Genomic DNA, 25,605 nt, shown 5'->3' on the forward strand with positions numbered 1-25,605 from the left:
CGAAACGGGAATTCGCCATTTTGTGTTTCGTTTTAATTAAATTACTAGGTATAAGGGGGTGCGGGAGACGTATCCTGACCCCTTATGTTTTCTGAGGGTGGCTGAGGAGGCTCATATATGTTGATACATGTCTTCCAGCGGCTGTGCGTGAGCTTTTTTTTTTTTTTTTGCTGCGTGACGTCTGTTAATGTTCGATTCGATGGAAATCAGGAAGTGTTGACCGCCATTTTGACACTGCGAGTAAATATATTGTTAAAAATAATTGTTATAAATTAATTCGTATTGATAAACATTGTCTGCGCCATCTTGCTTTTTTTCCAATGCCACACTTTTGTCGTGCACGGCAGCCATTTTAGATGCCTTGACCAGACCCACTCTCTGCACGCTGTCGATTCTCAGCACGGCTCCCCACCCTCGCAAGCATCTCCCCCACGCACTGGTCACCCCCGCTCTCTCTCTCATGCATGGGCCATATACTTCTCCCCATCTGCGCTGCTCTTCCCTGAGAATCACACCCTGTGCCCGCCCGACACCTCCCTTTCACCCTATTCACTACCGCACCCTCTGACACTCCTCTTCCTCTGTGTCCGATTGTCCAGGCCGGACCCAGGCTATCACCTAGCCCTGCGGATGTAGTTTATGGCCCCAGCTGTAGAGAATCCAGACATACCAACCCTCCCGATTCAGGCGTGAGACTACTGATTTCAGTGCTAGTCTCCCGCCTCCCGATTTCTGCAAGCAAAAACCCGGGGGCATATTACCAATAACTAGCGATAATTTTTGTCTCTAACTTGTTTAGAGACAAAAATTATCGCCGCACATCGGCGATTTTTATCGCAGATAAACCTTGCTATTAGCAAGGTTTATCGCAAATGCGATAAAAAACGGCCGCAATGCATGAATATCGCTGAAAAGTCAGCGATATTCATGCATTATCGAGCAAATGCTCTTAGCCATGTTATCCACCTCCCATTGGATAACATGGCTAAGAACTGCTCAGGTCAGGTGTTAGCTTTTGGAGATATTCACGCTTAGCGCGAATATCTCCAAAAGTTGGTAATAGGAGATAGCGATGTTAGGGACTGTTTCCAGTCGGTAACATCTTGGCACGCCCACTTTGCATGTCATTAGTGATAAATATCACTGACATGCAAAGCGGGGCCCAAGATGGTCGCTATCTCCTTTTAGCTGTCACTAACTGGTGTTAGCGACAGCTTGGTAATAGGGAGATAATTTTATCTCCGCTTTCTTGGCTTTTAAAGCCAAAAAAGCGGAGATAAACCCCCTTGATAATATGCCCCACGATTCCTCGGGGGTTTCAGCTGACAGGGCTTGGTATTGTGTTACGTGGTAATTTTTCCAGGAAACGTCAGAGGGTCGATGCAGGGGTTCTAGAAGGGGTGATAAACCATTTAAGCCTCATGAACAAGCGCATGGTCTTTTAATGATCTGTGAAGTACTCGGGGCGGCGGTGTGTGTGTGTCCTCTTTCAGGAGCGGGCGGGGGGGGGGGGGCACTGCCAGCAACTTCCAGGCCAGGCAGTGTTCAACACTTGCATCACCCTTTCTCTGCCTGCTATTGCGCTCCATGCTTCGGAAAGGTAAGAAAAAGAACGTGCATTTGAGTTTGAAATGTCCGATCCTGTAGCAGTACACTTGCAAAGCCCACACATGACAATAACCCGATTCAAGGCCCCATTCACCCGATTTTTTAAAAATATATAGCACTCCAACAAAGTGGGATTATAAAACTTTATTAACTTTTAAATATAACGAACTGAACAAAAACTGTAACAAACATTTAAACATTTTTGACAAAAAAGCAACAATGGTCAGAAGCTGTCTTTTGTGCGAATAGTCCCAAGGCAGCACAACGTGCTGAGTTCTGGACGGCACCCAGGTGATGTCACCTGGGTGCCGCACTGGTTTTTGGGATCCTACAATGCAGCAAAGAAAAACAGCGTGGGGCGTCCCGGCTGGTGCGGAGGAGGCCTCGTCAGTAGCGGTCTGTTGTGCGAATAGTTCCAAGGCAGCAGAACGCGCTGAGATGTTGATGGCACCCAGGTGATGTCCAGTAAACTGCTGCACTGGTTTTGGTATCCTACAATGCTGCTCCGAAAATTGGCGTGGGGCGGCCCGGGGGGGGGGGCGTGGGGGAGGCGGCGTGAACGGGCCTCCCCAGGTGGCGGCCATCCAGCTGAGTTGCGCCCGCTCTTGCGGCTACAGCGTCTCGCTCACCATGTTGTTGAGTTGCTCCCACTCTTGCAGTGCAGCGATAGGCGGCTGCCACATGACTCTTAAAATGGCGGACGGCTCTTCGGTTTTGGGCCTGGTCCACTAAAATGGCCCTGGGACACCTTGGAACTCGGACGCTTGCCTGCTAGGGCTTGGGCTCCATTCTCGAAAGCGTCCCCTCAGCCGTGAAGATTCTACAAAAGTCTTGGGGGCCCTCGACTCCTGCAGGCTTCCGGTGGGGAGCGGCTGCCATGATTGCTCGCGGAATGACCACGACGGAGCCACGAGATGGTGGTGCTCTCATGCTGACGCCAGCTTCAGTCTGAATCATCCAGAAACAAGGTGGGGCTTTCATCGTTTGGGAAAAAAAAATGTTCTAAACCAATGAAAAGTGTTATTTTTAGGTCATATGACCAAGCCTTCCATCTTTAGGAAACCAAAAGTAAAATGAACCAATGAAAAGTTTTATAAACAAGTCACATGACCTGTTATGCGGCATAGGGCTACAAAAAGCGTAGAAAATCTGTTGGCACGTGAGGCGGCGTCAGTAGCGGACCGATGTGCGAATAGGCCGAAGGCAGCACAACGCGCCGAGATCCGGATGGCACCGAGTTAGTGTCCAGCAAGTTGCTGCACTGGTGTGGCTATCCTACAATGCTGCGCCGAAAGTCGCCGTGGGGCGCCCCGTTGGCCTGTGAGGTCGCGTCAGTCAGTGGGGGCTGTGCGTCTCCCCCAAGATGGAGGCTCCTCGGCTGCAGTGCGGCGCCCCTTAGCGTTTCACTCGCCGTCCAACTGAGTTGCGTCCGCACTTGCGGCTACAGTAGGCCAAAGGCAGCACAACGCGCCGAGATCCGGATGGCACCGAGGTGGTGTCCAGCAAATTGCCGCACTGGTGTGGCCATCCTACAATGCTGCGCCGAAAGACGGCGTGTCCAGCTGAGTTGCGGTCACTCTTGCGGTACAGTGACTCGAACGCGCAGAGATCCGGATGGCACCGAGGTGGTGTCCAGCAAATTGCCGCACTGGTGTGGCCATCCTACAATGCTGCGCCGAAAGACGGCGTGTCCAGCTGAGTTGCGGTCACTCTTGCGGTACAGTGACTCGAACGCGCCGAGATCCGGATGGCACCGAGGTGGTGTCCAGCAAGTTGCCGCACTGGTGTGGCCATCCTACAATGCTGCGCCGAAAGACGGCGTGTCCAGCTGAGTTCCGGTCACTCTTGCGGTACAGTGACTCGAACGCGCCGAGATCCGGATGGCACCGAGGTGGTGTACAGCAAGTTGCCGCACTGGTGTGGCCATCCTACAATGCTGCGCCGAAAGTCGGCGTGGGGTGCCCCGTTGGCTTATGAGGTGATGTCAATAGTGGACCGATGTGTGAATAGGTCGGAACCAGCACAAGGCGCCAAGATCCGAATGGCAAGTCCTGGATGTTCAGTGCCATAGTTGAGAGTTCTGAGCAGTGCTTGTAAGACTGTCTGAAGCTTATTTGCACCTGCTGCAGCTTCACTATTGCCCTGGTGTGGCCAAAGGTCGCACATGACATAGGCGGCCGGCTCCCGAGGTCCGACGGAACTTTTTTCCTTTTCCTTTTTGCTTCTTGTCCCACAATCCGTTTCATCTGAAGACATGACCAGGTCCCTGAATGTGTGCAGGGGGACGTTATTGATTGAATCAAAATGGCGGCTTGACACAAAGCTGACTCAAGCGTTGCTGTTGATGCTATACAGACAAAAATTGGTTTTCAGTTTGTACATTCTTCAGGATTTTTTTTTCCATCCAAGGCTGATTGAGAGTTTGTAGAAAAATGGCTTCAGATTTTCCACATACTACTCTTCAACATTCTTCCTAAATGTAACAATGTGAGACTCACTAGGAGAACGGCTGTTTATGTTTCCTTTCAAAATACTGCCAACAATATTTTCTGAATGGAAGACACCATCTTGTAGCATAAAGGGCCGAAAGGGGTTCTGGTCTGGCCGATGGTTGGTGGAGACATTTTGACTATATCTTGGACCTGCCCGGCCTCGCCCAAAATGGCGCCGGTATAAATGGGACTCGTAACTCATTGTTGTGTACTGGTTGAACAACCTTGATATCACGAGATATGAATGCAGTTTTGATGCTCCTGGCGGGCGGGGACGAGAATTGATTGAATATTTCGACATCCCTATTGATATTAAGTTCTGATGTGTTATTGATTACTGTACTATTGAAAGTTCGAATTAACGTCACCCATGGTTTTTGCACGCAAATGTATATCTAGATAACTTTTTTGTAAGTGGCCCTGTCGTATTTTAATTACAAAATGTACGTCCACCGATTCCGCAACTGTTATACACCTTAGTTCTTGCAACCTAATGGCTCGTTCGTTACGTTCCTCTATAATGTAAATGTCTCCTCATCATATACGATTTCAGTTTGCTCCGTGGCCGGCCCACGTGGTTATAGGCCCGTATTTGTATAATGACATTTTCACAATAAAGGTTTTTAAAACAAAACATGGTAGTAGTATTTACATTGGTAAAGTTTTTACTTTTAGTCACTGTTTTCGAATCAGTAAAAGGCAAGTGAAATAAAGCAGTCCAATTACATGACGGATAAAAGGTATAATACGCAGGAACGCAGTAAAGATAAATGGTCAAGGGCTGTTGTGTTTTTTACTCCTGCAACATAAAGTGATCGATAAGAATCTGATATTCGGGCGTATCGGCGACTAAGACAGCAGGCCGAGCATCTTTTGCTCAACGGCTCCGTCATGGGACGAAGAAACGCCCTTTTGCTAGAAAAAGGAATATATTTTACTTGCAGGACAGTTGTAAATTTTTCGGGAAAATACATTAGCCTGGAACATTATAACATATATGTTTAAGAAAAAATAATGTTCGAAAGCAATAAAAAGCGTAATTTTTAGGTCATATGACCAAGCCTTTCATCATTAGTATAACAAAAGTAAAATGAACCAATTAAAAGTTGTATTAACAAGTCACATGACCTGTTATGCTTACGTTACGCGCTGCGCGCCGCGCCCCGGATCCCTTCCGGGAAGCTGCGCTTCGCGCACTGGAGTACTTCCGGGTGCGCTAACGCGGCGTGTCATATAACGCATTACGCGACAACGTAGGTCAAGAATATAGTCAAAATGTCTCCACCAACCAGCGTTCGGAACACAACCCCTTTCAGCAGTCCAAAAAGTTCTGTAAAATGACAACAGAGGGGACAGGCAACAAGAACCATCAGTCAAAGAGGGGAGGGCAAGTTCTTCTCTACCGGGTCATGTTGGGGCGCTACCGGAACTGATCGAATTGGTAGTCTACAGTGTTTCTGGATGTTTCAGACTAAAGCTGGCGTCAGCATGAGAGCACTACCATCTCGTAGGTCCGTCGTGGCCATTCCACGAGCAAACATGGCAGCCGCTCCCCACCAGAAGCCTGCGGGAGTCGGGGGCCCCCAAGACTTTTGTAGAATCTTCACGGCTGAGGGGACGCTTTACAGAATGGGACCCAAGCCCTATCAGGGAAGCGTCCGAGTTCCAAGGTGTCCCAGGGCCATTTTAGTGGACCACGCCCAAATCTGAAGAGCCGGCCGCCATTTTGAGAGTCCTGTGGCAGTCGCTTATCGTTGCATCGCAAGAGCGGGAGCAACTCAACTACATGGTGAGCGAGACGCTGTAGTTGCAAGAGCGGGCGGTAAACAGCTGAATGGCGGAAGAGGCACAGTGTAGCAAAAGCGGGCGGAATGGCAACTAAAACGGTAAAGGGGCGCCCCACTACAGCGTGTCTTCAGGTCAAACGGATTGTGGGACAAGGTCCAGAATAGAAGAGTCATCAAAAGGCAAAAAGTTCCGCCGGACCCCGGGAGCCGGCCGCCTATGTCGGGGGCGATCTCAGGCTACACCGGTGCTATAAGACTTGGGGAGGGGGTCGGAGCCAAGCGTCTTCTCCGAGTCCATGGCCATCACACCGCCCCTCGGGGGCCTCCGTCAAGCGGTTTAGGAAGGTAACATATCACATTGTTTTCAAATGCAGTCAGGTCCACAAACGACACTCACTTACTTTGAGAATAGTGAAGCTGCAGTAGGTGGAAATAAGCTTCAGACAGTGTTGCAAGCGCTGCTCAGAACTCTGAACTATGGCACCCAACATCCAGAACTTATGCCATTTGAGAATGGCAGTGACATTGAAGCAACTCAGGGACCAAAACCATTAACGTACTTTCACGTATGAAAATCTTACTTGGGGAGGGGGCAGGAGCGAAGCGCCCCCTCCCAGTCCGCGCCACCACACCGTATGTTGAAAATCTGAAGCCATCGTTCTACAAAGTCAACCAACCTTGGATGGAAAAATCTAGAAAAATGTACAAACTGAAAACCAGTTTTGGTCTGCATAGCATCAGTAGCAACGCTTGCTATCAGAGTGCATGAGTTTCATGCTCGATCGATTGAGCTCGCCGGATCGGGCAATAAAAAGTATAAAATAGTTATGTAAATAGTTATTTAATAAAATGTTTTACCCTGTTTCTTTGCTGGTGTGTTGTCTATATTTTTAATATTTGCATAGGGTTTGTCGTTATTTTGGGCGGGGTGGGTGACGGAGCCGAGCTGTCTTGCAGCCCTCATGGTGTGGAGCTCAGTTCATCTCACTATTTTCGTATTTCTCATGAAGGGTTGTTCCTAATATTTCTATTTTAGCGAGGTCAAAAAGAGATCCAATTAGTGGCCTACTGATTTTGCTCGATTACTTTTATTTTTTTACACGATTTTTCACGATTTTTCACTATCTGCAAAGACTAAACAGAGTATTGCGACTTTGTGCTTGTTTGTAAATAGAGAATGAACCAAAGAGAATCAATTGTAAAACAGTAAATGCTTGGATAACAATCAATCAAATGGAGAGACAAGCAGGCACGACGGATTACAACGGGGGTAAAGGCCTGCGTTAACTACTCTTCACTATCTGCAAAGAGAGAGTACTACTAAGAGAAAAGAGGGGAGGGGGGCAGCGTTCAAAGCACATCAGCGTGCATAAACACGAAAACGTTTTTACCTATCACGTACTTGACATTTTACAGCTTTTGATATTTGCTATTAAAAAACCAATGAAATTCACTGAAAAAAACCATAGGTTATAGGCCATATATAGTTAGGAATTTGCATTTACAAAACCTTGAAAATTCAATGAAAAAACCATTGGTTATAGAACATATATAGTTAGGAATTTGCATTTACAAAACCTTATTTTACTCGCATAAAACCATTGAAATTCCATATATAGTTAGATGCGCTAACTATATATCGCGCACCCGCAATCCACTGCTGATGATGTCACATATTACATCATTCATGACATGGTCAGTGACATCACTGATGACATCACTGATGACATCTCAAATGACATCACTGATGACAACATCCAGTGACTGTATGTTTCTGTAAAGTTAAAATATGTCTTACATATTGAAGAATGAGTGGATGTATAAATGTCTGAATGAAGGATTTAGTAGGTGCATGACTGATTGTATGAGGGAGTGATTAAATGTGTCTCACTGAGTGCATGGGTTAGTGATTAAACTGTATTAATTTGTGCATCATTATATCTGTTGTTCTGTAAACTGCTGCATGTGTTGATCAGTAGCTATATGAGTAACTATATGGGTTATTGATTGGTTGCCCAAGTATTTGTATGGGAGACTGAGTATGTGTGTGAGTGGCTGGGAGGTGTGTGACTCTGTGCATAGATGTGTGAACAGCTGATTCACTAGATGTATGGGTTCAAAATTGCATGTGGAAACAGCTGTATGGGTGGTTGACTGTGTGCATGAGTGTATTGGTGAGTGAATGGATATCTCAGTGCTACATGTCAAAGTAAGTACATATGTAAAACACAGTACATGTGAGAGTTGACATATATAAATAACTGTATAAGAGCTAGTGAATGTGTCAGTGGTTGCATGGATCATTGACAACTTGTATCAGTGATTGTATAAGAGAGAAAATATGTGTTAGTATATGTTTGAATAAGTAAAGTTTGTATAACTGTATAGTTGAGGAAATGGAGGTGTGATTGATTGTTTGCATGACTGACTAGTTGTGTGAGTAACTCCATGAATGAGTGACAGTCTGTGAGTGTCTGTTTACACTGATTGTATCTAAGGTTATATTAGAGTCTGAAGAGGTTCATCGTATTATCACATGAATGATATCATCAGTGATGTCATTTGATATGTCATCAGTGATGTCATCAGTGATGTCATTTGAGATGTCATCAGTGATGTCATCAGTCATGTCACTGACCATGTCATGAATGATGTAATATGTGACATCATCAGCAGTGGATTGCGGGTGCGCGATATATAGTTAGCGCATCTAACTATATATGGAATTTCAATGGTTTTATGCGAGTAAAATAAGGTTTTGTAAATGCAAATTCCTAACTATATATGTTCTATAACCAATGGTTTTTTCATTGAATTTTCAAGATTTTGTAAATGCAAATTCCTAACTATATATGGCCTATAACCTATGGTTTTTTCAGTGAATATATATATATATATATAAATTAAGACCTGCCAAACCACGAAACCTGGTGTCCGTTTCCCTTTTCTCTGACGCATCGAGTGCAAGAGACGATAGGGGGAAGTACTGCTTGGATATATATATATATATATAATATATATATATACACACCAAATTGGTTCCCCGACAGTACGCATTGAGTGAAGGTGCCGGCATACAGGACGGAGCCCTGTCCTGTATTAATTCATTCTCCACAAATGATACGCCGCACTCCAGGAGTTCGTAGCAGTAAATTTAATCAGTGGCCCTCTCACACATAGCACAACGACAACCAGAGAAAATATATAGCAGTTGTTCTCGCAGATTCACTACATTATGGGGGCCTGCTCAGCCTTGGATTGAGGGCTGAAATGCAGGGAACCAGCATTTGGATGCAAAAATTGGGACATAGACGCTACGTATTTATTGTGGATTTTACTACACAAACTAATAAAACCATAATGCATTGTTTCTCCCATTACAGAGGCTCATTGGAGTTAATATACATAAAACGACTTCCTGTTGGTGGTGATCAATTGTACCAGTGAGTAAGCCAAAGTTGGATTGCCGAAACGCATTGGGGGAGACACGCTGCAGTACATGTCCTGCATTAACCGCATCGCTGCTGCGGCGATTTTTGCGCTGTGCGGCATTTTTCATTATCCCGCTTTACATGACGAGCTCAGCTCGTCATCAGCACACGCCACCCGTGGCTGATGACGAGCTGAGCTCGTCATCAGCATCAAAAGGGTTAATAAAGAAAATCAGCTGTTTCGGAGTGCGTCTCGTCTCTCATTGGGCAAATGGAGATGTCTTTGGAAGTTCTAACGGCCTTGCCCGAAGCTGTATTGGGACTGCACCACCCTTCACAATAAAGAGCAGCAGCTGTCCGTGAAGATTGTCAGGCAGCGGTTGTTCTTGCAGATTCAAAGCATTAAGGGGGCCTGCTCAGCCTTTGGATTGGGGGCTGAAATGCAGGTGAACAGCATTTGGATGCAAAAATTGGGAAATAGACGCTACGTATTTATTGTGGATTATACCATACGAACTAAAAGGACCATAATGCATTGTTCTTCTAATTGCAGAGGCTCATCGGAGTTGATATATATAAAGGGACTTCCTCTTGGTGGGTATCAATTGTACCCGTGATCAAGAGAAAGTTGGATTACCGAAATGTGTTGGGGGGGAGACAAGCAGCAGTCGATGTCCCGCGTTAATAAAGATAATCAGCTGTTCCCGAGTGTGTCTCGTCTTGGGCAAATGGAGAAGTTTTTAATACATATTTATATATTATCGTAGATGTAGTCTTTGCATAGTGCGTGCTGCCAAATGAATGCGCTGTTAATCCCTTAGTGGGTCTGCTTTTCAGTCAACTGCTGCTCACCTGCTGAGCGCTAAGGGGAACGTTGTTACCAGCTGGTGGAAATCGGACAATTTAAAGGTGAGCAGCATAATGATAATGCAAGATAATGCAAAGCGAGTAAACGCTAGGAGGGGCTTGTATTTAAAAAGGCGCAGGTGTGCTTTGAACTAATGCTGCTTGTGAATCTGCCTACACCAGTGATCAAGGGCAATGCTGCCCGAAACATGTTTGGAAACGCGAAAATGAGGCAAGCTGAATAAATATGCCTGAAAGGAAACTCCTTGCAAGCCTTTCTTTCTGCCAACAGATGAATGTGTACAACGTGTGAGGCCCTCGAATGCAGAGTGCTCTTTTGTGGATATATATATATATATATATATGTCATGTGATCAAGGTCCAGGTCGGACCGAAACGCGTCATGGCGGCATGGGATGCAGGGCAGAAAATTGAATAAATAAACAAAGCACAAATAAATTGGGTCCGCGTGTCTATCCGAGTCCGTGTTGCTCTATTGGATTTCTGGTGGATGGAGTATATATATATATTAGATAACCCCACTAAGGTTCTACAGTTTTAAGTTCAAACAGAATGGTCCTGTAGTTCCTGCCCCCACCAACCTTACTATTTACCTAAAACCCATGTTATGTATGAGTTTAGTCATGTATACTTTTTTTAATAATATTTCTTTATTGAGGTATTTTCCTTCAAATAACGTAATTCAATAACTATAGTCCAATGGTCATGAACCTTCCAATGAGCAGTAGGAATAGAAACTAACATTTAGGCGAATAACGAGTCCGCAAAAGGTCAAAATATTGCAGTATGACCATCAAAGGGGTCCATGTTATAGGAAACAGCTATAAAAACAAGTTGGGCAAAACATGCTAACACATTGAACAGTTAATGGAAGCTGTGTTCCAAGAGAAATAGGGAGATACCAAAGAGAGAGTGAGGGATGATTAAGAAAGAGAGACTAACAAAGGAATAGCAAAGTAAGAAGACAACAACCCTCCCTCAGGAATATTTAGAACTCTGGTTAAAGGAGGGGAGGACACCCTTGAAACAAATGTGGACCATACAATTTCAAATTTGGGTGTTTACCTAGAAGGCGGTAAATCATTTGTTTATGTGAGGCAGCTACTGCCATATCTTGCATCCAGTCGGATTGGGAAGAGGGTGTCACCTATTCCCATTCCAGAGTTGAGCCATGGTTTGAATGCCATGATCCGACCAGTCTTTCCACTGTATCAGTTGACCATCTATTATGACTGTTTTTTTGCTCCACCTGGAGGCTTTGTCATGCATATAGACATGGACCTGAAGCTTACTGATTTTAAGCCTGGGTTTCCGACCATCCCACACACGTTATTTGATGGGAGAGTTTGCAGATTATGTATGCTGAGACAGTGGTTGGAGTCATTCCAAACAGGTAATAAGTGTGGTGCGGTCGTCATTTTCACAGTTTGGATATAGGACCACATCAAGAGACTTAAAGTAGACCATTTCTTGAAGTCAATAGCCATTTTGGTAAGAAGGGTTTCCAGTATTTCCTGTGTCATCTGCATCAGGATTCCCAGATATTCAATTGTGGTAGTGGACCATTGGCAAGGTAGACCAGCCATAACTGTAGCCGAAGTCATGCAGTTCAGAGGCAAAGTCTTATTTTTGTCCGAGGTAATCCAATAGCCGAAAATCACACAAAAGCATTAAGTATGTCGAGGAGAAAAGGAATGGCAGGTTCCGGGTTATCAAGTAGCAGTAAGATGTGATCTGCATAGAGGAAGATTTTCGCTTCCCCCGCTGCCATATGGATACCCAGGACGTCAGTGAATGCTCGAATTTTAGTCACCAATGGCTTGAGTGCCATCAGGAAAAGGAGGGAGTGATAGGGAAGTCTTGATAGGTTCCCCATGCAATCGAGAATGATTTGGACTGAAATCCGTCACAGGTGATGATCACCACTGGGAAGCAATAAAAAAGATTAACTTTTTGATTAAAATGATCTTCGACTCACGGACTTCACAGAACCAAGAATAAATAAGGCCATTTAACCCTGTTGAATGCTTTCTCGGCATCTAAGGAAATCGCTACTTTGGTACCTTGAGTTTTGTTAGCTTGCCAGACGACATGCAATAGGAGCCTCATGTGGTTAGATGACAAGTGTATCTGCACAAAGCCCACCTGAGATCTGTGGATCAGAGAGGAGATATACTTCTTTAAGCTGGTGGCCAATACTTTTGCCAATACTTTTAACTCAATATTAAGAAGAAAGATAGGGCAATAACTGCCACATTGAAGAGGGTCTTTATTCGGCTTGGGAAGAAATACGTTATTAACTCTGTTACGTTCCGAGCATATGGAGTCTGAATCACACTTTTCTTTGTACACCTTGGTCAACAATGGTATCACAGTCTGATCATTTATCTTATAGTATTCAATAGGAAGTTTATCCTCAATCAGTTTTTTACCAGTAGACATATCTTTGAAAGCATTCCGGGTCTCATCTTCGGAGAGATCAGTCCACAATTCAGTGGCTAAATCAGCGGTGAGCTGAGGAAGAGTAAGGTGGTCAAAGAATCCTGATTCCATCTCTGAACCATCAGCTGTCTATGAATACAGGTCCTCATAGAAAGATTCAAATCCTTCTGCGATCTGGGTAGGGTTAGTGAGCAGGCCCCTCTATGTCTCGAGAACTGGAATGGAAAGGTGGGCTTCCTCTTGTTTCAATTGTTGGGAAGAAGGTGTCACGCCTTTTCCCTGAACTCAATGTTGATTCTTGATCTGACCTAGTGCTTTCTCTACCAACGAGGTAAAGATTGAGTTGAGATCCATCTTAGCACTCATGAGGCTGCGGAAGGTATCTGTTGTTGGATTCTATCAATAGGTAGCCAACACACTGGTGGTTTTGTGGTTTTCGCTTAGCTTCTGTTGTTTCTGAATTTCCTGGTCAGTGGATTCCCATTTCCATAGCCAACTGAATGAGGAAGTGATCCATGAGGCAGTTGCCAAAAACTTCACACAACTTGATTGGGAGTAAATGACCACGCCAGGAGGTAGAAATCAATCCTTGTTTCAGTGCAGTGAGGGTGTGAATAAAAGGTGAAATCATGGTCTCTGAGATGCAAAAGGTAGCAGGGGTCTCCCAAAGCAGGGTCATTAGAAGATCCTGAGGCACCTGTCAAGGATAGGGTCCAGTGTCAAGTTCCCATCACCTCCCACAAGAAGGCGAGTATGTCCGCAGGTCACTAGTAGTCTATGTAATCTGGAGAGGAAGAGTAGTATGGAGCCTGTGGGGCATAGACACTACCTATTATAAGCAGGAAGGCCTGGATTTTACATCTTGCGAAAAACAAAAACAACTTCCTTATCCTTCCAGATATTGCGAACATGGACAGTCAATCTTTTATGTATTAAAATAGCAGTACTGCCTTTCTTAGGTGTGGGATCAATAGCAAAGATTACTTTTCCACCCGGTCACGTAGCAGTTTGGATGATTAAAGGGCCGATAGGTGGATTTCCTGTAAGAGGGTCCTATCAGGAGGCTTGGTTGTGAAATATGATAATAGCTGCATCAAAAGGAAAAAGATACTAAGTCCATTCACATTTAACAAAACTCTCCACATACTCGTTAGACATGACTGATGATTTGATTATCTTGAGGCAGAATCATGCCTACGTTCGAAAGAAATGGTCGATAGAAGAGAATCGGTTGCAGCTGTATAAAAGTGTTGGAGGTGTACTGGGATAGAATCAAAGTCAACTTTATAGGTGGCAAAGGTTGGTAAGGGCAGTCTTTTTGAACTAGTCAGTGCCAGGATGCCTGCAAGGTGACAGTGCGCTTAATACGTGTTTTAAATAAAATAATAACTGTTTCCAAGCCATAAGTTTCCCAATGTTCTATTAATGAGCAAATGTAATGTACCAGCGCCAATTATTCTTAGCCAAAGTTTTCAGGGGTTATCTTGATTTGCCACATTCCGGGGTAGAGTGTTGAGGAGGTTCACAAAAATGGGCATGATTTTGTGAGGGCGGGAAGATGTTGAGGGCTTGTTTCCTGCCGACTTAGGACTATTAGGCTATGGTCTGCTGCATTGCAGCTGGTCAGTGGACCACTGTCGATATCCTGCAAGGGAACAGTTTCCATAGCCTGCTCCGAGGGTTTGTCTAGAAAAGATTCTAGTGCCTCAGGGTAGGTGAACTCTCAGGTCTTGCCATCCACTGGAATAATCACTGGAGCAGAGTTCAGTAATTCATAAGGTATTTCTTTGTGTTGTAAGAGCAGACGGAAAGCTCTGAATTTTTTCCAGTGGAGATTAGTCAAGTGAGAAAAGTCAGCTACTATTATGATCCAGTGACCCTTGTGTTGAAGAGAGAGTTGCAGAATAGTTCTCACTTGCTCATGATGCAGGAGGCATGTGCTGGTTGATGTAGGATTGTGTGGAGGGGAGTCTTGGCACACGCTCAACTTATATGCCATCTGGAATTCAAGTGGGTAGTCAACTTTCATGTGAAGATCAGGTAATCATTTAACCAGGAAGAGCTTTCATGCCCGATCCCTCTTACTTCTCCAGAACACCATAGGTGTACATATTATCACGTCTACTTTGGTATTCCATCTCCAACACCCTGCACTGGAGATTCCAGATGTCTGCACCATTGTTCGGACGTTTAAGTTGGGAGTTAAAAGTGCGGAGGTCATATCTGAGGTTCTTAAGTTCTTTAGTAATCTCCAAGGTTTCCTGTTCCATGGTAGCGGGGATATTTTGAAGTCTTTGAGCTCTGTCAGTATTATGTCCAACGTACCTGAGGCCATGTCTGGACCCTGCAGGAGCTGAAAGGGTTGCTATTGCCCCACGAGTGCATCAGAAAATACAGCTGGAACAGTGCTTTATTACCAAACATGAAAAGTCTAAATCCTCTAAGACAAAAGAGAAAGCTGAAGGCCAGCTACAATTCGTCTCAGTAGGTGGTGGTAATAGACGTGGAGCCGCTGTGAGGTGCCCGTAGCAATGGTAGTACTTCTTGGTGCCAGTAGCCAATTAGAACAGCCAGTACAGCAAAGGGATTTCACACCCAGTCAAACATGGCACTACAGGTTCTTGCGCGGGTCATTCCAGAAGGCTAGGGTAACATATGCAAGTCCACAATGTGGGCCCCTTGTTACTATACAAGTAGGTAGAGATTTGTGTGTCAAGAGACCGACCCAGAGTCGAATTAAGTTCTCAAATCGTAGCATGCAGCCAGGTGGCTTACCGGGATCTGCAAGTGAGTCTTCAGCAGCACCAGTACTCAACCACGGGGAAAGGGGAATTAATGTTTAAGGCCTCCAGGAAGGGGATAGCTTCTCATTGCCGGTCACTCTAGGAGGATAGGGTAACGTATGCAATGGCACCTTGTGAGGCTCCTTGTTACTATACAGCTAGGTAGAGATGTGTGCACAAAGTAAAGGCACTCAAGAGACAGTCGCAGAGTCGAACATGGCTCTCATTTCGTAGTGCTCAGTCAGGTGGCTTACCACAATCTGCTAGTGAGTCCTCAGCAGCACCAGTCTGCGACTGGGAGGACAGGGGAAACAACTTTAGGGGCTCCAAGAAGTCGCTATTCCGGGTCACAGCATCACATGGTCATACAGCAGTTCTTAATGGGTATCATAGGAAGAATGGGCCGCCAACTCTCAGTTCTGGTATGGGGTCAGGGTGTGCCACGCAGGCAGGTCTGCTTACCGGAAGCGATGGTCAAGTCCCCGATGACCACTCCTGGTGCAGCAGTTTTGGATTACGCGGTGCTCAACGGTTAAGATTTTCAGCTTGCCGGAGCAGGTTATGTTGAACGGGAAGGATATGCTCAAATTGAACGCTCATCAGAGTTTTTGAGTTGAAGACGGCACTCAGGGGGCGCTTCATCGTTCCTTAGTTACCAAGTTTATTGTTGTACAATTCCCCTGATGGGATAAGGTTATCCCGAAAGGCATTTGGAAGGGAAACAACTACAGAAACCAACGTTTTTTTTAAATAACTTGTGCATGATACATTTAGAGATCAAATGGTATGTTTTGTATACTTTGATGAGGAAATTGAGATGTAAATGATCTGATAACAGAGAAGGATCAAAAATAATAAAATGATCAATGTTTTGAGACAGTGCGTGTATATAGTATTCACAAACTTACGTATTGTAGTGAGTTAAACATTGTTACATTGAGCAAAAAGTTGTTTTTTGCTCCTCCAGCAGTGCGGGCAGGGGCCAGTGTACGTTGACACTTGCACTAGTGTCTAAGCCTCCGGTAGCACCAGTACCCACCTGCGCTGTTTTACTCCCAACAGTACAGTCTCTGATACGCAGGCCTGCGATGCAGCGATGATGCAATAGCAGACCTCCGTGTTCACACGTCACCCTGCCACCCTCAGCAGGTTCAGTTTACAGCAGTAAGGGAAAACATGCCCATACCCAGCCTCATAGCTACGAAACCAAAGGAAAAACCGGTCAATAAACAGCAATAGAGAACTGTGTTTGGCAGCGCTGTTTGACTGAGGAGCCATCTTGCTCGGGTGTGGCTCCTTCCCCCTTCTCATATATACTTATTAAAGAAGTGCAGTTGCGTCTTTGTGGTGGTGGTTGAGTCAGCCTTTACATTATCAATGTCTTTTATTGTTTTGTAAGTAACTACTGATTTGTTTGAAAGATCCACATCAGATTTGTCAGACACTTTATTAATTTACTTTTGGTGCTCAATTCCTAATTATATGCAGATCAGTGAAGGGGGTCTGATATTATTATAGAAAGTTCTTCATTCACCGGTGAGAAGATATGCCTCAATCGTGAAAGCCTAGCAAAGAAATATCTCTGCAAGTGCATATACACCACCATCTCTCATGCTGCTAAGTGAGCAAATTCTCCTGATGCTCTTGTAGTATAGTTAGAGACGGCTACCCGTACTTTACTATACTTTACTTTAATTACATTTATACAGCGCGCAGCTACCCGGAGGTTTCCTGGCACTAGAGAACACGGAAGGTCAGGATGAAAGGTAGAGCCCAAAAGGAGCAGAAGGACTACTAATTAAAAAGCCAGGTTTTTAAGTCTTTACGAAATTTAAGATAATGTTGTTCAGTACGCAAGTGAGTTGGAAGAGAGTTCCAGAGAGAAGGGGCCAAATAGGCAAAGGAGCGTCCTCCCCTTCTGGCTCGTTTGATCCTAGGGACTTGGAGTTTGTGTTGATTTGAGGACTGAAGAAGGAGTGGGGGATGATAGTGGTGCACCAAGGCCTTTAGATAGTGGGGAGCTATGCCGGAGTTGATTTTATGCATATAGCATAAGGCTTTAAATTTGGCTTGACTGTCAATTTGCAGCCAGTGGAGGTCACAGAGTGAGGCTGAAATGGGAGTTCTATTGGGTAATTTGCAGAGCAATCTGGCAGCAGAGTTCTGTACTACCTGCAGCCTGCGCAGTACTTCCTTGCTTGCCCCTAAATAAAGTACATTACCGTAATCCAGTCTGGTTGCTACAAGGGCTTGGATGACAGTTTTTGGGGTAGACAAAGGAAACATCCAGAGAATTTTACTGAGCCATTTAAGAATTGCAAAGCAGGTGGAGGCCACTCTGACCACTTGTTGATTCATCATCAATTGGTCATCAATAATGACGCCTAGATTGCGGGCTGATTGGGATGGGAGAGGAGGAGAACCCATTTGTGATGGCCAGTGGTGGGGTCCAGAGAGGGTTTTATTGTTACCGAAAAGAAGGAGTTCGGTTTTTCCACCATTAAGTTTTAATTTTTTGGCATGCATCCAGTCAGCAATGTTTATTAGTCCAGACCTGAGTGCTGATGTATTAGAAGTGTCTTTAGAGGAAAGTGAAAAGATATGCTGAGTGTCATCTGCATATGAGTATATAGTTAGCCCTGCTTGCTCAGCTATTGTTGCCAGAGGGCTCACATATATATTAAAGAGCAATGGGCTCAGTATGGAGCCCTGAGGGACACCATACTAGGAAGTATGAGTTTTGGAATGAGCAGTAGGGGAGACGACTTGAAAGGTCCTGTTGGATAGGAAGCTGGAAAGCCACTTGAGCGCTAGGTCAGTGATACCACAGGATTGGAGAGTATTTAGGAGAGCAGTATGAGAAACAGTGTCGAACGTAGCACTTAGATCCAACAAAATAAGTGCCACAGTTTCTCCTTTGTCGACCTGTTGACAAATGTTTTCTGTGACATCCAACAGTGTTGATTCCGTAGAGAAGCCTGCCCTGAAACCAGATTGGGACGCATGAAGGATATTATGTGTATCCACGAAACTAGTAAGTTGGAGATTGATATGTTTCTCCAGAATTTTGGAAAAAACAGGAAGAAGGGAGATGGGTCGAAAGTTAGATGGGACCTCAGGATCGAAGTTAGCTTTTTTCAGCAGATGCACGATCATGGCATGCTTCCAAGCTGCAGGGACCATTGCTTCACATAAAGAGATATTAAGTAGTAGTATGGGGTGCTCGAGTTATTGAAGGACCGAGGGAGGAAGTGGATCCTTGATGGACCCAGATTTGATTCTGGTAAGAATATCAAGGAAGGAGGAGATGTCAAGTGGAGTCCATTTGTCTAAACAGGTGTCGCTGTTAGCTTGAATGATTTCCTTAGAGAGACTTTGTATTGCGAAATTATCAGATTGTGAATTTATTAAAGTAGATGTCTGGTTATCAAAATCAGAGGAGATGTTATCAATTTTATCAACGAAGAATTCTGCTAAAACGTTGCATTGCTTAGAATCCAGGCATGGGGATTTAGGTTGACAGGTGGCACCCAAAAGTTCCTTGACAACTTTAAAAAGTGCTTTGGGGCAGTTTTGTGCACGTAAAACAGTTAGATTGGCGTGCTCTGCCCGAGCAGTATTACACACTGAATGATATTTGCTTAGGGCTGATTTATATAGTCATTTTGTTCTTGAATCGTAGTTTTTGCTCCAGCGTCCTTCTAAGTTTTTGCATATAGTATTTTCTAGTTTGAGTTTTTCTGAAGCTGGGGGGTGGTGGTGATTATATTGCTTGATGGTCGGGGGTAGACATGCGTCAATAGATGAGGTAAGCCATTGATGAAGGACCGCGTCATCATCTAAATTAGTAAAGGAGGTAACCGGCATAGTGTTTTCTAGAAAAAGGTTAAGTTTGTTTATATCTAGATCTTTCCAGTTTCTGCCATTCCAAGACGTAGAGGTGAGTAAGGGGTTCTTGGAATTTTGCTCATGTTTAATTTGGAATTCAACTAAGAAATGATCGGACCAGAGGTTTGGGATGGCAGGTTCACATGAGATGATGGTAAGGTTGGAGAAGATAGGATCAAGTAAGTTTCCTGCTTTATGAGTGGGGCCTGAGTTGTGAAGAATAACATTCAAAGCAGCCAAGTCAGTGATGAGATTGGTGCTAGTGGGACATGTAGTCTCGTTGAGATGTACATTAAGGTCACCCACAATCAAGAAGTTAGTGGCTTGTAGCAATAAAGGGGCAATGTGATCGGGGAGTGAAGTGGCCCAGGCACCGACTGGTCCCGGGGGGCGATAAATTAAGGTCCGAGAGAGAGTGAAGTTAGCTGAAAGCAAGAGTTTAAAAAGACCGGCTTCGCAGTCATGGAAGTCTAGATCATCTCATTTACATTTGTAGGAGCTTTTAAAAATGATTGCTATCCCTCCTCCCTCTTGACCGACACGGTTTCTTCCACAGCAAGTATAATTAGGGGGGAGTGCAGTAGCAATATCCAGGCCGGAGCTATCACTTAAAGAAAGGGGAGCATCCAAGCATTAACCATCTCTGAAGAAACTTGTTTATTTCAAACTTGCCAAAACTAATACAACTGCAGTAAAATGTAAAGCCCATGGGGTTCCAGCTGTCATAGTGCAAATGTCTTGCCCTTAAATTTCCAGTCTTTGCTTTCTATTGGGAGGAACATTACCCTTGCTGTTGTATGAGTTTCACCACCTTTTTCCTTTGACTATCACTAAGGAGTATAAAACAGGACTTTCTTTGAGAAACTGAGGGTCTAAATTAGGATCTTTGTAGTTCTTTTCTGTGGCAAACAGTACAAACGTTGCGAAAGCAAATGGTACAATGTTGTCGAACAGAGGAACACATTAGAGACACATCACTGGTCTAAAACACACTGGGTAAGATTAAGCACATTTAATTCCCAGTGTGTTATTAATCTCCAAAATGTCAAATAAAAATGATGTTCAGATCTGAATTAATTTCTCATTAATACTGAGCTGCTTGGTTGATGTTACAATCAAGTCGGAATATGAGGAGATGGCTTGACGTGTAAATCAAAATTGGTTGGGTGCCCTCACAGGATATCCTGTTATTCTGGATCAACATCAAAGTAATCATGAAGTGCAAGGTCCTCTGGGAGGTAGACAGACAAGGGTCGACTTGGGCTGCCCAGTCATTTGTGCCACCTAAAGTGCCTTCTTTTAACTCCACGTCTTAGTCTGTAACACTTTCTGGGTGCAAAGACAAACATGTGCCCTTATTTGCTTGAGACCAAGAGCCATTGTAGGTCAGTTGACGGACAATTAGCCCAGGATTGATCCAGATTAGACAAGGGCACATGGCAGCATCAGCAGCTCTCTATCTAATAAGAAAGTGCAGAAGGTACACAAAATCCTGGAGCAAATTTCCGTTCATACCCATAAGTCCTAGAGTGACTTACAGCAAATATCACAAGCTAAGGAAACTGAATGTTTTAGAAAACAGGGTTTAGCAAATTAGATAGGACACCTTTTCCATACTTCTACATCCTGTGTACACTTATTTTTTTCCACAGGTTTTCAAATAAGCCATCTTATCTTTTTACAGTGAGTATTTCTCATAGAGATAACCACATTAGCTGAAAAAGCATTAGTCACAAAAATCTCAAGAATAACAATGATGATGATAATGTAAACAGTAGCAAGAAATATTGTCTATTACAGTATATAACGCTCTGTACAGGTCCACTAAAATTGTTGAATTTCGGTGTGCAGCTTTTTCCGCATAATTATGGATTTGTTCATTTTTGCCACATAACCCATCACTTCTGCATATTCAGCAGATGAAAAAACATTTGTTTGTAGCTCAAACGGATCAAAAGTTACAAAAAATGTGGCAACGTGGATTCACTCACATTGAAAGACCCTTTACAAAGTTTCACTTGTCATTTTTCGGTTGCTTGTTTTCTGTATGTGGTTGTTAAGCTAGTACTTATAAGGTGTATCCTTTGCCCAGATATTATTACCATGTGTAAAAATGACAAAATAAGGAAGTAATAGCATCAAAAAATAAGCTGCATTTTATTATGCCTCATAATTTGCCTTTTCTTGCTGCATAATTTAGTCAACACTGCAGCTCCCGTCACATAATTCCAGTGGCCCTGGCTTCTGTGCTTAAGGAAATCATAGTTTTCAGTTCATAAAACACAAAAGTTATAAAGAGGAGCTGATTTCACAGAACAGAAATCTGAGGTGGCATGGTGAGCAAAAATATAAGGAACTGGGATGCGTCCTAGAGTAATTACCAATACTGAGATTAATTCAAGGATTACATCCATCACTTCTTTGTATTTTTCATTGGGGCTCACATTGTCTGACAAGTATGCCCTGACATAGGTCCACTGCTCACTCTGCCACAGGAACCAAGCTGAACCCAACCTAAGAAGGCCAACGAGACCAAAACTGATCTTGGGTGACTTGATTTCTGGTTTGGAGAGGACCTCGCTTGGCAGTTTGGGCGGGACTGTTCTCAATGGAGCAGGACCAAGGCTGATTTGCCTATGACTGGGACTAATCTAAGGTGGCACGGTAAGCAAAAAACACAATGGACTGGGATGTAGCCCAAGTAATTACTGTGGCAGAGATTAATTCAAGCATTCCATTCATCACATTTTTGTATTTTCCATATTAAAGAAAAACACATACAAGCATCGGCAGCTCGCTCTGTAATACCAAAGTGCCCCAGGCATTAAAAAATACTGATGTAAACTCCTGTGCACACCCAAAGCGCTATGTCTAATATGGCCATGGTGTCTTACAGCGAATATTCACAAGCTAAACTAACTAAGATTTTGGGAAATAGGGATTTCCATGTTTGATATTACAACTTCTTATTATTTTGTATATACATTTTAAACATATTTTAACACATGTTTTCAAATAAGTCATCTTTTCTTTTTATAGATAGTATTTCTAATATTATTAGAAACCACAGCTATAATAGCATTAATAGTAATAATATTAGCAATAATTGTGAAGATGGGGACATTAATAATAAGAATAATAACAATAATAATAATAATTCATAAATAGCAGTAAGACATTTCTCTATAACAGTACCTAAATCTCTGTTCTTCAGAAAATCATGGTTTCAAGTTCACAAAACAAAAAAGTTATAACGAGGTGAGGCACATTTCGCCGAATAGAAAGGAGGCATAAAACACTTCTACTTACATGGTTTATATACTGACTCTTGCGTTTTTCTCTCACTGTGGAAACATAAAATAAAAAGATACATTAGAATTTTTTTTGTTTTTCATAAAATCAATAATGTTAAGAGACAACCCAAACTAGAACGTTTTTGGCCCACGGCATTTAAATTGGAAGGAAGTGATCAAATGTTTTATTCACTTCATCAACTACAACTTTATATTTCCAAAAAGTCCATCTCTGGAGATACTATGTCCTAAACCAAAAGTGAAGCAGTGGCCTAAATTTCCCTATTTCAGTAATGAGACCAGAATGTCGGCTTTGTAATACTGCATCAGTTTTTACTAAACTGTCATCTTTTCAGTCCTGGAAAAACACTACTGCATTTCCAAAAGAACAGAGTGAGGTTCTGCACATATGTAACAAACAGCTAGTTCTCTACACACAGACCGCAAACTAAACAAGGACAGTTCACTACCCGAGGAGGTATGTAAAACAGCATGGGTATCCTGCTGGGAAAGTATCCATTCCAGTTTACTCTCAGTTTTGGAAGAAATATGTGCATTTCCTGGGCCTAAGTAATTGAACAACTGAATTATTTTCAGTAACAATGAAAACAAGCATTTACAATGCAACGGTCTCGCCTTTGAAAAAGTCAGAGCTATTGGCATTGTAAACTACATAATTTTTAGTTGTGTTGTTTTTGAAAATAGATAAATAAATGGCACTGTCATTTACAATGCCAATAGCTTAATCTCTCGCAAATGCCACACACAAACACACAGACCCACACAGAGTCCCACACACATACATATCTACAGAGCCACACGGAGAGCTACATACACACACAGAGCCGCACACTTCCAGTAGTCGGTGGGCAGCGTGGAGCAGACCAGCACCCAGCCTGACAGGGCCAGCAGGAAGGCCACGATCTCCCCCGCCATGCTGGCCATGGTCACCGGCGAGGGTCACAGGGCACAGGTGTCAGAGCTGAGGGCACGGTGAGAGCTGAGGGCAGGGGTAAGAGCTGAGGGCAGAGGGGTGAGAGCTGAGGGCAGAGGGGTGAGAGCTGAGGGCAGAGGGGTGAGAGCTGAAGGCTTAGGAAGAGCTGAGGGCACAGGGTAAGAGCTGAGAACAGAGGGGTAAGAGCCGGGGTTAGATCAGATGGCAAAGCAGCAACTTTGGCCTCTGCATGGTCTGAAATAATAGTAAAAATTTCTCCCTAGTGCTCGTTTAGTGCCTTTGGTACTTAAATCCAGCAACTCCAACAGGTAATGAGCCAAGGAAACCACCCTTGCCTCTATGAGACGATCAATCTGTTGCTGTCCCACCACTAGTTGCATGTGCTACTTCTGTGTGGGTGCTCTGTTTGACACAAAGTCACTTTCTACAGCCTTGTGTGGGTTTGAGGCATGTCAGGTGCCTGCATGGCATAAATGTTTCCTTTACAAAAACTTGTGAGCACTTCTCAAGACTGTGTTGTGGTCCGCAATTGAAAATATGTGCTAATCATTAATATGCGATGGTTATTATAGGCGATATTACACGTATTTGTCCTATTGGTCACGCTTACAGTGTCCAGTTCCTGAACGCAGATTCTACAGGATGTTCCGAACAGGCAACTTAGTTAACAAATAAGACATAAGCAAAATATAAATCATTTCTGCATACACATATACTGACATGATGCTTGGTAAAATTATGTTCGATTGATTAAAACCCTCTATATAAAACCCCATATGTATATTTAATTGTCAATATTTATATGGTCTACTGTCCACATCCTTGGTCATATTTTCCTCATTGCTTCGCCCTCGGATTCTTGTTCACCATCGCTCTACACCTGTTAACAGCATCCCGCAGCTCAGCTGCCATCCATTTCCCGTCTTCCCCTCCACTGTTGATTTATCTTCCCAGCTTATTTCGACTCCCCTTTTCAACAGACCCACAATTGCCAACTCTTCTATGCTTCCCGCTTTCATAGAGTACTTTCTATTGCCATACGCGCTCTTTCGTCAATGCTTGTGTTTCTTTATCACCCACTTGTTTCTCCAACACACCGCTTTCTACTGCGCACTCTTAAAACCCTGTTTCCCTCCCACCACTTTACTCAGACTACATGTGAATCTCGCTTCTCGGTCTCCTCTTCGATTCTATCTTCACTTCAGTCTCCTGACTGGCCTCACTTCTTGTCCCATTCACTTTCTGATGGTCCCCTCACTCACCGACTCGTGGATACCACTTTCTCCCCCCTACCATCCAGGTATCCTCCTCGTTTGTATCTGTAACGTCTAAGTATGTAAATTTACTCATGTACTTGGTTCTATCGTGAAGCGCTCCGACACCTTTGGGTAAAGTCCGTGCTATATAAAATTGCATAAATAAATAAATACAATTTCCCCTGTTGCTTTTTATTCTACTCGCTGAGCCTTTCCTTCTGCACTCACCCATTCGCTCGCTGTGTGGCTGAAAGTGTAGAGCGCTACTTGGCTGGATACATCCAGAATTCCCCGAATATAGGGATCATGTCTACGCAGAGCAGCCAAGCTAATGTCCAAGCCCTTCTCCAGGAGCAGTCCGCTCACCGCTACCCCAGAGGCAGCCATCTTCCCCTCAGCAGGCACCGGCGCCATGGACACAGAGAGCGGACTAGCGCCGCACTGTTCAAACCTGTACACAATAGCCGAAACTACCATTTTAGGAAGGGAGATAATGGGCCCTGGGTGAAGAGATTTGAAGCGATGAAAATAGAGTCAAGTACAACAAACCTTAAAAGCGAAGAGTTTACACTACCCGTTGAAAATATAACACTTAAACATTATTAAAAACAATTCGTAATACTCGATACTTAAAAATATTGCCACACCTGTCAAATCCAGCAAACTAATATTCCATAACTAAAGGCAAATGTAATTTCTGACCTGATTATTTAAGTATTTTACACTAGCTACCTGTTAGATAATTGACAAAATGTGGGCAGATTTCACTATTTCAACATGGCCGCTGAGTTTACACATTAAGA

General features: G+C 43.8%; 1 protein-coding gene across 1 annotated transcript in view; it reads right to left on the reverse strand.

Annotated features, from left to right (window-relative positions):
• Nucleotides 1-25,605, reverse strand: part of CCNY (cyclin Y) — a 547,033-nt gene that overhangs the window by 167,316 nt on the left and 354,112 nt on the right. Inside the window, exon 3 of the mRNA XM_086941524.1 lies at nucleotides 22,608-22,642. Coding sequence (XP_086797650.1) covers nucleotides 22,608-22,642 — 35 coding nt within the window. The remainder of the gene's footprint in view (nucleotides 1-22,607; nucleotides 22,643-25,605) is intronic.

Source organism: Lissotriton vulgaris, chromosome 10 (assembly GCF_964263255.1).
Source record: "Lissotriton vulgaris chromosome 10, aLisVul1.2, whole genome shotgun sequence".
NCBI classification, from domain to species: domain Eukaryota; kingdom Metazoa; phylum Chordata; class Amphibia; order Caudata; family Salamandridae; genus Lissotriton; species Lissotriton vulgaris.